Source organism: Pituophis catenifer, unplaced genomic scaffold, assembly GCF_029215685.1.
Source record: "Pituophis catenifer annectens isolate HBS135680 unplaced genomic scaffold, rPitCat1.0.hap2 SCAF_14, whole genome shotgun sequence".
NCBI classification, from domain to species: Eukaryota; Metazoa; Chordata; class Lepidosauria; order Squamata; family Colubridae; genus Pituophis; species Pituophis catenifer.
Window position 1 is genome coordinate 2,823,768 of NW_027256894.1, and position 16,654 is coordinate 2,840,421.

The 16,654-nt window shown below is 43.5% G+C and overlaps 1 protein-coding gene across 4 annotated transcripts in view; it reads right to left on the reverse strand.

The window, feature by feature from the left end:
* Positions 1-16,654, reverse strand: part of MAP2K5 (mitogen-activated protein kinase kinase 5) — a 161,391-nt gene that overhangs the window by 122,319 nt on the left and 22,418 nt on the right. For 3 of the 4 annotated variants that reach the window (XM_070953374.1, XM_070953371.1, XM_070953373.1), the window contains exons 5-8: positions 14,083-14,123; positions 13,173-13,240; positions 9,754-9,804; positions 639-707 (exon numbers count right to left, since the gene is read on the reverse strand). In XM_070953374.1, the coding sequence (XP_070809475.1) occupies positions 639-707; positions 9,754-9,804; positions 13,173-13,240; positions 14,083-14,123 (229 nt within the window). The remainder of the gene's footprint in view (positions 1-638; positions 708-9,753; positions 9,805-13,172; positions 13,241-14,082; positions 14,124-16,654) is intronic. The other variant, XM_070953372.1, reaches the window with a different exon arrangement.

Sequence of the window (16,654 nt, forward strand, 5' to 3'; positions counted from 1 at the left end):
TTATTCATCTATCTCAACAGTTCATCTCCCAATAAAAACAAAGAGAATAGCTACAATTATGCTATCATGTTGGCATGCACTCTTCAGCACAAATTGTGGCGCATCAAAACAGCGTTGTCTTGTTCTGGTATCAGACACAGAATTATTCTTCAGAATCTTTGCTAATAGCCATTACAATTATTTCTGGCAACGTTGCCACAGATGGATTGCGCCTTACATGCCTATTATCATATTTTCCATACAGTATTGTCATTTAGAAAGTATTTTTACTTTCTGAAAATATTGATCATCACAATCTTTGCTGGTTGTGAGAGCCTGTTATAAATGTTAGTCTAAATGTATACAAAACATCCTAGAAAAAGTTTATCAATGTGGAAACAGCATTTTTAGTCCACAATGGCAATTTTTTTTGATCCTGCACTAAGATTTATCTAAGGTTCTGATACTGTCAACCAAAAGCTACTTTACTAGACATAATTTAGTCATGAAGGCAGCTCCAGCAAACGTTAAAGATCATCAGCATCTCATAGGGGGAGGACAGCCACCTTGTGACATAATTTTGGGGAGAGGAAAATGCCTCTTCCTTTCCTGTTCCCCAAAGTTGGCGTGAAGGGGGAAAGGGGGAAAGGGACACTCACTTGTAAACGGTTCCTCCATTGCCGTGCCCAAGGATGTCTCGATACCGTATGTCTTGTTCATTCATCTCCACCAGGAAGAAAGAAAAACAAAAGAGATGTCAGGCTGGGGGTGAAGTGTCAAGGAGAAGCCACTCTCGGCCATAAACAACCCGCCGTCTGGGTCATTTCAAGTTCAGCTGCAAGAACGAGGAGATCAATACAACATTTGCTGTCCAATTTATAAAAGACAATACCAGGGGACAAAGTGATGGAAAGTTTAATGACAATTTGTTTGCCTGGGTCATTTCATTAAAGTTTGATAAAAGGTGTCAAAATGGAATGATAACATAGCTCAAGAGGAGCAGGGCACCGACCTGGAGGGGAGCGGAAGGCTCTGGAGCTCAAAGCATCACTACAAGGCCTGGGTCAGGAGGGGACTGGATAGTCCCTCAGCCAATACTCTGACCTGGACGCAGCCACAGACGAGTTCCTGAAACTGACAGGTTTTGCTCTAACAGGGGTGTCAAACTCAAGGCCCGCGGGCTGGATCCAACTCGCGGGGTGCTTAGATCTGGCCCGCGAAGCTGCCCTGGAAACAACGAAGGACCGGCCCGTAGTGCCTCTGCCAGCGAAAACGGAACTCAGGAGCGCTTGGGCCACCACAGGCACCCCAACATGGGTGACGTCAAGCTGGTCACGCCAACCCTAGCCACACAACCCGCCCCCAAGTGAAACACAACCCTGATGCAGCCCTCAATGAAATCAAGTTTGACACCCCTGCTCTAAAGCTAAAGAAGAGCCACAAGAACACGCTGCTCAAATGGCCAGGAAGGATGGATGGCTCACCTGGCTCAAGACACCTCACCGAAGTGGCACACACCACTCACTTTGCAGGTAAGCACTCCATTCTCAGTTCACATGCACTCTTGTTGTGCAGCCATCTTCCCTTCCCACACGCAAATAAGATAAGCCACCAGCCCAGTTACGCTGGTACAACAACCCGAAGGTCAAAATTAGCACCTTGAATTATGTTCAGAAGGTAACGGGTCAATTTGGCAATCAGCTCTCGGTAAATATAAAGGAGTAAAGCCACCTCATGAAAAACCAAACCCTCTGCCAAGAATTTTCCTGAGTAAAAAAAAGCTTTTGTAGAAATATGATGTGAGAAACAAATCATGTGCCAGAACAACAATGATGAAAATAATCTACTGGAAGGCTATAAAAAGGCTCATTTTAAAATGCCTTTTGCTGTACTTCAATGCAATGATTATATAGCCAAGGAAATATTTTTTTTCCAGGTCTAAAACTTGGGCAATCTGTGATTGTTAGAAGTGCAATGCCACAAAAATGGCCATTTATTTTGCCTATTAAGTTTGTTGCAGTAAACTTACTGTTTAGAAATAAATCGACAGATAAAGGACACTCGTGAATCAAAACAAATGTTCATACAATGGGGGTTGTTTTCTAAATGATTTTTCCCCTTTCAGGAAAACAGGCCAAGAAGTAAAGACCAACCTGTACACTATTACTACAAACACATTTTACAAAATACTCTGCTTTTAGAAGGCAGGCCAAGAAAGGACCCAAGAACACCTTCCCTAACGTGATGCCTTCCAGAAGTCTCAGGACTGCCACTCGCTGAAATGCCAACCAGTAGTTTGAACATAGGAAGCTGTTTTTCCAGAGATTTTCCAAGGATCTTTCTGCTCCCCAGGTCAGAAGAATGGCGCACAATGTTCCATAAAAGAAGTGAGGGATACCATCCGTAAGTATTTTTCCTCAAGAAGCAAGGAAAATATAGGAAAAAAAAAATACTAGTTTTTACTGTCAGGAGTGGCTCTTGGGGGGGAAAAAGAAGGTCACAAAAGAAAAGGTAGAAGCAGATGAAATGTAAAGTAGATGAAGAGTGAAAACAGAATGAATGCAGGAAAAGAAATCCTAAATAATAACATCTTAGAAGACTGATTAATCTCCCAACAGAATAAATGGGCATCAAGGAAGGATGTGAAAACAGTTTGAAAAGAATTGTGTTATAAAGGGTTGCAAAAGAGTATGAGTATGCCAAAAGGAAAAATTGACTGATTTTAATTTCTTAATTCTTAATGCTGAAGTTTTTCATTTTTTAATGTTGTGACTGTTTTATATTGTTTTTATATTGTTGTAAGCTGCCCAATCACTTGACAGTGAGATGGAATGAATGAATGAATGAATGAATGAATGAATGAATGAATGAATGAATGAATGAATAATTAATTAATTAATTGATTGATTGATTAATTAATTAATTAATAGCAAGAGCAGTCAGACTTATATACCTCTCCATAGTGCTTTACAAAACTCTCTGAGCAGTTTGGAGTCAGCATATGAGGACCCCAACAATCTGGGTCCTCATTTTACCCACCTCGGAAGGATGGAAGGCTGAGTCAACCTTCAGCCAGCCAGGATTGAACTCCTGGCAGTGGGTCAGCCTGTGATGCTGCATTCCAACTACTGTGCCATCATGCATATTCATAATAAAATAATATGAAAAAGGATTGAAGAAAGGTGGAGAAAAGGGAGAGGGGATATGAGCGCCCTTGTAAAAACTGATATGGGCAGAACTCCATTGCAACATGGATTTCCAGATCTCCTCTGCAAAAGAGAAACAGTCAGGCATCACACACACACACACACACACACACACACACACACACACACACTTTGATTTATGTATTTCTGGATATATTTCTAAAGTGTGGCAGTGGTGACAGTAGGTGTGTTTGGCTGGGGGCACAAAGGTTTGTATATTTTTTATGGTGATGATGCTGGGTTGTTAGCTAAGAACCAAAAGACTATTTGCAGCAAATGTTAGACTGTATCATGGAACAAGAAGTATGAATTTGAAAATCAACAATATCAAAGACTAAGTTAGTGATTTCTGAGACGGAAAGAACAGAACGAATGCAAGTTGCAAACCATGGGAAACTTTAAAAATAGTACATGAATTGGTTTGGCAGTATAGAGCACTTATTAATAAGGGGGAAATGGATGGAGAAAGCTTTGGTTTATGCAAATGTTAATGGAAAAGTAGTAGATTATATAGTTAGTGGTGAGGAAGGGAACATCAAAAGAAGCAAAAATGAGACTTTTATTTCTGCTGGCTTTGTGATGCGTAAAGCGAGATGCAGTAGAGAATGAACAAGGATAAATCCGTATGGACTGCGTAGGAGAGCAAGCAGCCCTTAAGAGAAGCTGGTTGGTAAGATCTGATCGTGTAGCACAGTCTTCCTCAACCATTGCAACTTTAAGATGTGAGCTTCAACTCCCAAAATTCCCCAACCTACACAGTTGGTTGGGGAATTCTGGGAGTTGAAGCAACGTGTCTTAAAGTGGCAAGCCCTGGTACAGAAAAGAACAAATAAAAATCAAACTACAAAACAAATGAACTAAGAAAGAATGGAATGAAGGGATGGATAAAAGTGAGAAAGTTGTGATTGAATGGAGTTAATGTGTTCTTCAAAAAGAAGAAAAAGCAGAATGTGCACAGGATGGAAGGAAGCATGCTTCAAGGAAATAATAATATGGAAAGATCGAGTGACTTCCTTCCTTCCTTCCTTCCTTCCTTCCTTCCTTCCTTCCTTCCTTCCTTCCTTCCTTCCTTCTCCTTTAATTTCTTAGGCTTCCCATTCCCTGATACCTTTTCTGCAATCTACATAATGTTGCCCACTCTCACTGGGACAGCCGTGAGGGTTGAGATGAGTGGGAGCATTTAGTTACACAGAAGCACGTGAAGAGAAAGTTCAAAAGGGCACTGAGGATGGAACACATTTGCAGTATCAAAGCAAACCTGTGGAGGACATTTCTAAATCTTGAATTATCTGAGAGTTATTCCAGAAAGGACAAATAAAGATTTCAAAAGTGCAGCCCTGTTGGCTATTTTGCAAAATTATTTCCACATCAACCTATTTTTTTTTTACTTTAATCTCTTTTGGATCAAGTGGTGGGTAGTAAATGGCTCACTTATTTACCACTTCTTTAACCACTCTAGGAGTTACAGCAAATGTCCTTCAAAGCTCGGCTCTCCATTCTTAGTGATGGAACCCAAAGACCCAAGAACCAACACACCAGAAAGATGTTTGATTACATTTTCAAAAGAATGACTGGAACCAAGTGGGAGACCCTATACCAGTGATTCTCAAGCTTGGAAGCTTGAAGATGGGTGGACTTCAACTCCCAGAATCCCCCAGCCAGCGCTGCTGGCTGGGGGATTCTGGGAGTTGAAGTCTACCCATCTTCAGGCTACCAAGTTGAGAAACACTGCCCTATACCATATCAGACAAATGGCATTCCAAACTCTTCTTTGAAACCTCCAGTGATGGAGCATCCACTTCTGGAGGCAAGCAATTCCACTGATTGTTGTTCTCGCTGTCAGGAAATTTGTTCATAATTCTAGGTTGGATCGCTCTTTAATATTTCACCAGGTACTTCTTGTCCTGCTCTCACATGCTTTCGAGACTAGATCGACCCCCTCTTTCCCTTCAAATATTGAAAGACTATCATATCACCCCTAGTCCTTCTCTTTATTTGTTTATTTATTAGTCATATTTCTATGCCGCCCACTCTCCGAGGACTCTGGGCGGCTTACACCAAAGACAGTATACTAAATAGCATATTGCCCCCTAACAATCTGGGTCCTCATTTTACCCACCCCGGAAGAATGGAAGGCTGAGTCAACCTTGAGCCGGTGAGATTTGATCCGCTGATCTGCTGAACTAGCAGTCAGCTGAAGTAGCTGCAGTACTGCACTCTAACCACTGCGCCACCTTGTTAGACTAGGGCCTCTAGGAGTCTCTGGAGGCTGGGGACAGCAAAAAAGTCACTTCCTGTCTAATCGGAAGTTGGGAAACGGGCCGTTTCTGACCTCCGGGGAGGTGAGGAAGGCCGTTTTTGCCCTCCCCAGAATCTCTGGGAAGGCTCTGGAGCCAGGCGAGAGAGAAAAACGGACCTACCGGGCCATCGTGTGCTGGAAGTGGGGGTGGGGGGTTGCACGTGAATGCGCGGGGGTGGAGCGCATAGAACTATGGGTGTGGGCCTGGTTGCGCGCAACCCCCCCGCCTCTCCTCCTGGCACGCGATGGCAAAAAGGTTAGCCATCACTGGACTAGGCATATCCAGTTCCCACCACCATTCATCATATGTTTTATCCTCTAGTGCCCTAATCATCTTTGTTGCTCTTCTCTACACTGTTTCTCGAATCTCAGCATCTTTTCTGTATGTTAGCAGGTGTGTCCAATGCCCAAGGAAGAAAGTTCTGGAGCTTTCTTGGAAGCTCTAGCAGGGGAGCATAGCTATTATATAATCTTGACCAAAATCAATCTGCTCCTATGCGGGATGGCCCTCCTCTTCCACCAGGCGTGCAGCTTTGGGAAGGACACAAATGGATTGGTGAGGGAAGAAGGGGACACTTGCCTAGTCAACGAGATTGGCTGAATCAACCCTGGGGACCCAAAAGAAAATTCTCAGTGGGCTTGACAGGAACAATAAATGTGTGTTCTGCCTCCTGTATAAATGCCTGAAATCTGCTGTTTCTCAGGATTTCTATTATCCTCTCCACTTGCCGGAGAGGAAACAGAGGCAGCGGAATGAGAATTCCTAGATTATCCTACTCCAGATATACCCCTGCTCAATTCTGGTATGTGCCAGTTCAGCTCAAATGTAACACACATTCAAGCTGACCGCGGTTTGGTTTGACTGTCATCAGAAGCAGAAAGCTCCCATATGCCACCAAAGCATTGGAGCTCTGTATTTTTAAAATCTGAAATTGTGAACTTGAGAATAAAGCTGTTTTCTCTTTTCTTAATTGTTTAGAGCCATTTTGGGAGATTATAATTGCCTGAAAGGCAGGATAAAGTCACACTAAATAAATAAATAAAAAACCCTTCATAAATCCGGTGAGAAATGTCAAGGATCCCTAGCAATTTATTTATTGTGTTTGAGAATTTGAAGGCATCAATCAAATCCTAACAACTACCAACTTTGCAGCAAGCACCAGTGCATTATTTTTTTCTTATGCAATCTTTGATCGGCCACTGAGAGTAAAGGAATGAATCGAAAGTGAAATAGTATCCAATTATGGATCAGCAAATAAAATAGTCTTTGTTTATATCTGCTGTCTTGGAAAGAATCAGCATGCATCTCTTATAAATCATTAGAAAAAAATGCTCAATTAATCCTTATTTGATATATACAGCTACGGCAGGCGCCTCGCCCTGTATGGGCTCCCTCCCCTGAACCAATCAAAGTCCTAATGGCTTCAGAAAGCAGACACAGTCTATGAACAGACAATTGGAGAGATTTAGTAAATCCCACTTCATAGAGCAGGGACTAATCGGAAAACATGAGCCAGTCAAATGTTTCTTATGAACTGTTGACACTACGTCAATGCTCAATCAATTGGCGACATTTTCTCTGAGTGGCAGAAAAGAAATAAATATTTATATCACATAACCTATATCAATGAACCTCGGCAGAAAGCTATTTCTAACCTGTCAATATTTGATTATCTTGAAGAATCATGTCCCCTTTCTGTTAATGATTAATATGAATTTCTTATTAAACCTAAATGGAAGCTTTCGGGCAACTAAAGTCTTTATTAATGCTTTAAAAGAGAAGGCAGGAAAGGCAGGGTTTCTCCACCGGGGCGATTTTCAGATGAGTGGACTTCAATTCCCAGCTATGCTGGCTGGGGAATTCTGGGAGTTGAAGTCCACCCATCTGAAAAATCACCAAGATGGAGAAACTCTGCTCTTGGGGGACTTCACAATTTAACCCTCTCCTCCACTGGTCCTCCTGTGTTAGGCAGGTTCTCACCAACATCAATGGGGCAGGATAGGACCAGCCTGGATCAGGCCCAGATGTGCCCACCCTTAATAATTCAAAGCTGTGTTCGTTCCTGGTACAAGGCACAGGCTCCAGTCCTCTCCATAGGAAAGGCCAAGGTGTTGACGCTAGCGCCTCTTTGCCGCCTTCTGCAGGTGGAATCCTTCCAACCTGAGCTCTGCTCCTGGCGGCTTCTTGGACACGAGAACCACGTGGTTCTCTTCCAGCGCTTGCTCCTTCTGCCAGGCTGCCTGCCGTCCCAATCTAGGCTCCACCCAGAGATCTTTAGGGCTCACCATTCTCCCAAATGCCTCAAAAATGCACTCTGGAATGCCTTCAGAGCTGCTGCAGGTAGTCCTCGACTTACAACAGTTCATTTAGTGACTGTACAAAGTTACAACGGCACTGAAAAAAAAATGACTCATGACCATTTTTCACACTGAGGACCGTTGTAGCATCCCCATGGTCACGTGACCAAAATTCAGACACTCAGCAAGTGGTTTCTATTTATGACGGTCACAGTGTCCTTGGGGCACGTGATCTCCTTTTGCGACCTTCTGACAAGCAAAGTCAACGGGGAAGCCAGATTCACTTAACAACCGTGTTACTCACTTAACAGCTGCAGCGATTTACTTAACAACTCTGGCAAGAAAGATCGTAAAATGAGGCAAAATTCACTTAACCAATGTCTCACTTAACAACAAAAAAGTTGGGCTCAATTGTGGTCGTAAGTCGAGGACTGCCTGTACTTAATGCATTTTTTGAATGAAAAAGCCAGCTCTCTGTTCATTTTTTTAATGCCAAGCATTCAGCAACATTAAAGGAATGTGACTTGAAGTCCGGCACAATTTGAAAACGAAATCAATCTTCCAATTTAAGTAAACCTCCCTATTTTCTTCAGTGCAATTCAGTCATAACAGGCATCTCAAACCTTCCTCAAGAAATCATTTTCCTTCCCAATTAAAAACCTCCTTACCTCACTCAAGGATACTGAAAACCCGTTACCTCGCAAGATGAGGCTTTCAAGAAATGTCTAATAATATTTCATTCCCTCCTCTACCCTTGAAATATCACCTTTATTACAGGCAAGCAGCTGCTGAAGATTAAATAAAATGCAGGGAACAAAAAAAAAAAAAAAAGCAGCAGCACAAAAGGGTTTAAAAATATTCCGTGTCTATCCTTCAGGTAAGACTATGCTTAAAAAAGAAGAGCCAAAATCCATATTCCGAAGTTTTATTTAAAGGCTTCTGGCTGCAAATAAAACAGCCTGCGGTGGAGCAAGGCTGGCAGGACCGTCCTCCTCCATTAAGAGAGCAGCCTTACAGGTGATCCGCTGAAGGACACGCGTGAAGATCTGCTTTTGTCTTCTTGACACGCTCAACTACCACTACTTGATTCATGAAATGCCACGGAGGCTCGGGGAGGTCACTGTGTGAAGGCATTGAATACGCATCTGAGATAATTAAGATTTCAGCCTTCGAAACACGGAAGGGAAGTGAACAGCAGTTAAGAAAATCAATAAGAGTCTTTTATTTGCGGTGACACAGATGTCTCAGTCAATAGTGTCTAATAGGCAGGCTTGAACGGCGTGGACAGGGGCTGCCTCCAAGGCTATCAAAGGGTTTCACCATGACAAACATTAAAACTTATTTATGTGGCTGGCGAAGAATCCCGCAGCCTTGAGGTATTTTCATTTCGCAGTGTATATTTAAAGCCATTAATGCGACGTTGGGACTTCCTGTTCAAATCCGAGTGGCCGGGAAGGGCTGGCTCGGCCTCTCCTCTCACCCATCGCATTCCCCTGCAGGAGTCGGAGCAGGCTGGGGCATTTCTTATGGTTTTTTTCCCCCCTTCTACAGAGCTTCAGGGGACACGCACCCTTTGCTACTGGCTCTTGGGTGGCAGGGCCGTCCGAGCCCATCTGCAAACAGCCAGCAAAGCAGAAACCCTGTTTTGCTATTCAAAATTGATTACGCTTTCTCCCCTAAATTGAGGCAACCGAGTGGCGGGTGTGAAAGGCACTTCAATCTATTTGGAGCTAAATCTGATTAGTGCATTTCGAAAAAGGGGAAGTAAATTGGCGTGCCAATCCAAATCAATCGGGACAGGGGCTCCTCCACCGCACAAGCTCTTTGCCTGCCTTCGCCTCTACTTTATTAAAAGAACACATTACCAGTAAGTGAGCAGTAAACATCTCTGGGGTGATTTGAGCACACAAGGCACATCTGAATTCAGGCAAACATCCATCGTGCCTGCAGCCAGCCCCACGCCAAGTACCTACCTGGCCATTTGCTAGTATTTTCTTCAGCTCAGCAGAGGACTTCTTCAGACTGCAGCATTGGGCAGAACAAAGGTAAAAAGGGAAAGAAGAAGAAGAAGAAAAAAAAAAGAAAGGTCATTGCCCATCTGCACTTTATAGAGGGGGGCTACAACTTGCCCTTTGCTAAAGAGCATCTCGTTGCTAATTGGAACATCTGCCTCGGATTACAAGTGTGTAAACTACACTCTGAGGTAATTAGAATTAAGTGTGTAAAGCACACACACACATTTTCTTTCGTTTATCGCCTCCTTAAAGTGCTGATCGTGGCAAATGAATTTCCTTGGGGAAGTTAATGGTTTCCCAGGAAAACCAAAAAGAACCTGGGAAGGTTGCACAGTTCAAAGGTCCTCATGCAGAATAACAGAATTGGAAGGGCCCTTGGAGGTCTTCTAGTCCAAGCGGGAGACCCTTCCTAGACCATTCCAGACAAGTAGCTCTCCAGTCTCTTCTTAAAAGCCTCCAGTGATTGGAGCATTTACAACTTCTGGAGGCAAGCTGTTCCACTGGTTAATTGTTCTCACTGTTAGGAAATTTCTCTAGTTCTAGGTTGCTTCTCTCCTTGATTAGTTTCCATCCGTTGCTTCTTGCCTTGCCTTTTGCTACTTTGAGGAATTGATTGATCCCCCCTCTTCCTTGTGGTGGCCCCTCAAATATTAGAACATTTCATCCCAGTCCTTCTTTTCGCTAGACTAAACATATGCAGTTCCTGCAACCATTCTTCACATGTTTCAGTCCCCTAATCCCGTGATGGCGAACCTATGGCATGCGTGCCAGAGGTAGCACACAGAGTCCTCTCTGTGGGCACGCATGCCATCGCCAGCTGCTCTTTGGTTTCTGGAACCTGCATTCGTGGTGGCCAGCCAGTCTGTGTGCACGTTGTAGTGCTGGAAACCTGAAGACCAGCTGGCCAGTGTGCATGCACCAACCGATGCCAGCCACCTGGTCTTCGGGTTTCCAGCGCTCCGGCACGCACCAAGAACAGCTGGCCTGCGTGCATGCAGAAACCCAAAGACTAGGTGCTGGCACACACATGCACACCAGCCAGCTGATCTTTGGGTGTTTGGTGCACCAGTGTGCACATGCATGTGCATTCCCGTTTGGACACTCGGTGCTGAAAAGGTTCACCATCACTGCCCTAATCAATTCTGTTGCTCTTCTCTGCACCTCTTTCTCAACATCTTTTTTATAACATGGCGACCAAAACCGGATGCAGTATTCCAAGCGCAGTCTTACCAAGGCATTATTAAACAGTACTAAAACTCCTCTTGATCTTTGCCTTTGTAGCAAAAACCTGGGAATAGCTGCAATTTGCTATTTATTGAGAGGCTGAGCCTGGCGTATTAGTTGAACATCTTATGCTTCCGCCCAGTTTAGCTGGACTGGGAGAAAAGCTGGCTCACAGCACACTCCAGCAGGAGTTCCTCTGAATGGACCGTCCCTTAATGAAGTGTTGTTGTGCATGAACACAAGGGGGTGCTTTTGCGTACTCCCTACTAATTTTATCCAAATATGTAGAAGGAAATTTTCTGGTGTGTCCATAAAAGTTAAATACCAACAACCATTTCTTACTGCTGCCACAGAAAACTACATCTGAAAAAGAGCCCTTAAAAAGAACGATTATGTTCTTGACAGGCTGAAGTGTCTTGATCATCGATCCTGACGGAAATAAAAGAAACTTCTTTGTTCTTTAATAAGCCTCCTCTCTGCTAGAATACTTTAAAGAAAAAGTACTCTGCCAAATGAAATGTAGGCTGATCTTGTCATCTCTTGCAACTAACCGTTTTGTGAACATGAAACAGAGGCAGGCTGTCAATGACTTCAAAACAGTCATTCCTTATGCAGATGGCTTTTGGGAATGAAAGCCAATTAATTGCCCCATTAGATGACAGCATCAACTCAAGCCATTGTTGCAGGGCATTTGCAGAATCAGCTCCAAGTGAGTGTAGCCGAGGAAATAAATGACCACAAAGCAAGGAAACGGGAAATTTGCCCTACAAACCGAATTTAAACATCAGACGTATGATAATGGCAGATAATACAATCTTTGTAGAGAAACTGTAGAGGGTTTTTTTAAAATATAAAATTCCACATTTATCTATTTCAATGCAGGCCACAATGGCACTTATCGACAACACAGGAGGTCCTCCTAGGTCATAGAGAAGGCGATCATGTGCAACTCTATGGAAACCCTTCTTAATGCCAGAGACCATTTTGGCTCTGCTTAGGGGCAAAGGTTTTCTCCTTCTTGGTAAGATATATACCAAAGAGCCACTGGCCCTCTGGTTTTCAGGGTTTCTGCTCCATTTGTTCCTTCCTGACTGGGTTCTTTTCCTGATTGCCGCTCCTTTCCCTTGGCTAAAGGCCCTGCTTTTATCTTTGCCAAATTCAGCACACACCTCATCCTTTCCTTCCGTTATGAGAGCCATCACACCCCACTTTCCAGCAAGGGACTGAGCACAAAAACCATGTTAAGAGTAAGGAGCTCAGATTTGAAGCAAAGTCTGCATTAAACAAATAATATTCCAAGGAACGTTCTTATGATCATTTAGAAAGGTCTACACAGCTCTTACAATTTTTATCCTGTGTTACTTGCAAATGCTTACCTGAGCTATCCCTAGCACTCCCATTTTACAGACCTTAAACTGAGACAAAGAGTTGGTGCCTTATTTACATTAATATTTATATATTTCTTACCTTTGTTTTTATAAATAATGAAGACAGCAGACTATTCCTTTCTCCTCCTATTTTCTCCATAACAGCAGCCCTATCAGGTGGGCTATGAGAGAGAAGTCACCCAGCCACCTTTCATACCCAAGGCAAGACTAGAACTCATTGTCTTCTGGCCAAAGTCGCCTTTCCTGCCAAAGGTGGAACCAGAACTCAAAGCCTCTCGGCTTCTAGCTTGGCACCTTCACCACTAGACCAAACTTGCTTAGATTTCCCTGCTGAATCTATAACTGGACCAACGTTTGAGAACCTTCCGTGCTGCGCCTGTCCAAACGGGTGCCTGATAGCTCAGGCTGCAACCCAGACACGAATGGTTTGGCTCAATCACACTTGGAGAAATTCGTCTTCCCCTAAAATGCAACCGCCGTACGCAGAAGAGGTGACAGAGAGATGCACGCTGCAGTGCATGCAAAGTTTTGCTTAGGGGATGTCAAGGAATCCATGCCGAAGTAGGTCGACTAACAGGCAAGGTTAGTGCTGGATTCACCAAGCTGCAAAAACCTTGCTGAAAACTACTCAACTAAATCCCCCCCAAGTATTCCCACCTTTCCCCGTTTGCTTCTGTTAATTACTATGCAAAAATCACTTCTGGGGCTGTGCCTTAATAAAGCGCAAGCGTGCTTCCCCCCCCGCCCCCCCTCCGACTCTTACCTATGGCTTGGAAGGGAGTCTGGGATGGCCGCACTGCTATTGTTAGCAGACCCTGCTCGCGTATTTACCTGCGGGGGGGAAAAAAGAATCTTTATCCGTAGTTTTTATTCAGAGGACGTGGTTCTAATTAACCTGTAATTTGCCATGAATTTCCTATTTCACTAGGAAGGTTAATTAGCTGGTTGCCCATGGTAGAAATCCAGCCTGTATGTAGGTTACCACATTGTGTTATTGAGGAACTGTGTTCTTTTATTCACTCTGCATTTGAAATGCTTGGTTAGGTAATGCAATCAGGAGCTGGCACACAATACGGCTTTCATTCCGTCTCTATTAAATACATCTCTTCCTTCCCTCCCCGGCCCATCACCTTTTTGCACGAATATATCAATTACCTCTCTCTCATGTCACTGAAAAGATGGAGGCATATCCTGCACACCGAATGGAATTCCTAATTCAACCCATGAACCACCATAAGATTGCCCATAGGAGGGCTAATCGAAAGAAAGGTAACCCTAATCTTACAGCTGCTCTTAGGCAGGTAGACATCTCCATTCGTGCTGTCTTTTGTCTTTGCTTAGGGGTCGTTTGGGTGGTCCAAGAGGAGCGTTTCTGCAGATCTGCCGTATCAAAAGGGGACAGCAGGACAAGCGACTGCCCCAGCGCCTTCAAGGCTGATCTAAGAAACGGGTTCACAAAACCCAGGAAGGAAACAATGCCTCTCCAGGCGCAAGACAGACCAGCCGAGCTCACACCCAGGAAGGATCTGTCCTCTGCTGCGGTTTGTAAAAAATATATAAATATATATGCTTGTCAAGGCTGAGAAAGTACAGTTTTATCTGACATTTCAATAAATGGAACACAGCATTGCAAATCCATCTACGTTTACAGAAACAATTATTGAAATTCCTACCTTCAGGCCATGTATGTTCCTTTTCCCAGGAGGCTTGCAAGCTGAAACAGTAATTGACTAAATTGTAGAATACATCAGCACCATTTACAAATTTGTTCAAAATGAAATCTTTTCTTTTTGTAATGAGGGCGATGCAGAAATTAGTGGAGAGAAATGATCGAAAGGCATCTCCCAGGACTCTCAGCAGAGAGGGTAAAATGGGATCTCTGGACCTGTAGGAGCATATTTTTTTTAAACCAACAAATTGAAGCCTCAACTTATTTATATCTTAAAAGATATTAAAATGAAAGCCATAAAGAGAATCTCCTGCTCCAACTCCCAGTAACTGCAGTGTGTGTGTGTGTGTGTATGTGTTTCTTTTGCCCCCTTCTTTTTACAATATTTCATCTTTGCATGTTTTCTGGTGACACTGTATGGGGGTGGGCAAGTTAACACATCCGCTGGAGGTTGGGTGTTTAATACAGGAGAGCCCATGTGCTCAGCACCCCAAAGAACAATGACCTGCATTCTGTGTTACCAGAAAGAAATCTTCTCTGGTTTTTATGTGGGAAAAGAGAAGCTGGGCATTAAAAGCAGCATTGGGGACATCAGGAATCAGACACAGTATAAATCCAGATGCTCTTTCTTCCTAGCTACGTGCACAGATCTATTGTCAGGCTCTTCTCACAGGCTTCAAGATGAAGTGGAGCCAAAGAAGAACTACATTTCCTTAACGCCCCTGGAATTCCGCTGCCCCTTTCCAACCCAATGGAGTGTTCGGGCAAATGTTAAAGCCACAAAGGCTCGGAGCGATATGTTACGGACAGTTCCCATTTTAAAACTACAGCGCCCTACAAATAGTATGTTAAAGGGCCTGTCAATTTTGATTGATTGTCTGGGAAAGGATGGATTTGATTTCCCCCCTTTCTCTCCCCCTTCTTCTGAAATACATGCATTTCACTCATGGTTATGACAGCAGGAAACAGAGCCATTTATTAGTCAAGAGGACACAGATGATAGTTATTAAACACAGCAGTAAGGACAGGCCCCGTGCAATTTAAACTACATTAAACATTGCTTGCATATCCTTAAATAAGAGATGCTGGGTTGCTAGTGTGTGGACAGAAGGAACGAAAGAGTGGGAAATGAAAAATAGGAATATCATCCAATGGAAAATAAAAACTAAAAACAATAAGCTATTCCTAATTCGGGGCAAGGAGGCAGTGTGATGGCTCAGCGGTTAAGACTTTAGGCTTGTTGGCTGGAAAGCCAGCGATCCAAGTTTGAGACCTGAGCTCCATGCGACGGGATAAGCCCCCGTCCTTGTCCCAGCTCCTGCCAACCTAGCAGTTTGAAAGCAGGCAAATGCGAGTAGATAAATAGGTAACACTGGGAAGGTAACAGTACTCCGTGACATCATGCTGGACCCATGACCGTGGAAATGTCTTTGGGCAACGCTGGCTGAAGACTTCTTAAAACAGAGATGAGCACGTCCCCTACAGTCAGCAACGACTAGCAGAGTAAAATTTGCATGATCTCCCCCAATTTGGGGCAAGGGTGGCAGAAATGCTGTGGCTATGTTTATTTCTTTGGGTGCATGAATAAAAGGGAACCTACGGTAGCTACAAATGTGATCGCTTATGGAACTAAGCCACAAATTGAAGATACAAGGATCCAAGCAATGCAAAATGAGCTGGCTTTTCGAAATGTAGAGTGCTAAATTAAATTAAATAAAATTTAGAGCAATCGGTTGCTTAATTTAGGATCAAATTATGTGAAGGATCAGATTTATCTATGGCAGCGTTTCTCAACCTTGGCCTCTTTAAATGAGCGGACTTCAACTCCCAGAATTTCCTTGTTGACATTCACACATCTTAAAGTGGCCAAGGCTGAGAAACATTGATCTAGGCAATTGCCCACTTACACTAACCTCTGCCTCAATAATCCCTGAAAATGTTTGTTTATTTATTTACCCATTTATAAAATTTATCGGTCACCCATTTTACCATAATGTTAACTTTGGGCAACTTACAGGCATAAAAATTCGCCTACATTAAAACAGTCAATTAAAACCAAGATTAAAATCTGGGACATGTTGGGAAGTGGGGATGGAATGGGGGGAGGTGGGATCTGTTGTTACTCGATCACCCACCCAGCAATATCGCCATGATGATCTGCTGGTTGGTACACACTTGTGATCAAGATCTACCCGCAAACCTCTGGAATCCTTTTCTGTTTAGGTGTTCGTGCAAAAGCTGAAGATCTTCCTTTCTGTGCCACGTGTCCTCTAACTCACTTGCATGTGTGAAAACCCTTCCCCAATCTGTCCCTCCCATGCAGTGGATAATATGCCAATTAGAGCTTCCTTTCCCTTCTTCATTGCTCAGTGAAAGTGTAGCCTTAAAAAGAGATTATTATTACTAACTGTAATACAGGAAGTCCTCGACCGCAATTGAACCCAGAAGTTCTGTTGCTGAGCCATGGAGTTGTGAAGTTAGTTTTGCCCCAATTTGCAACCTTTCTTGCCACAGCTGATAAGTGAATCCCTGCAGTTAACTTAGTTAAGTGAACCTGGCTTCCCCGTTGACTTTAT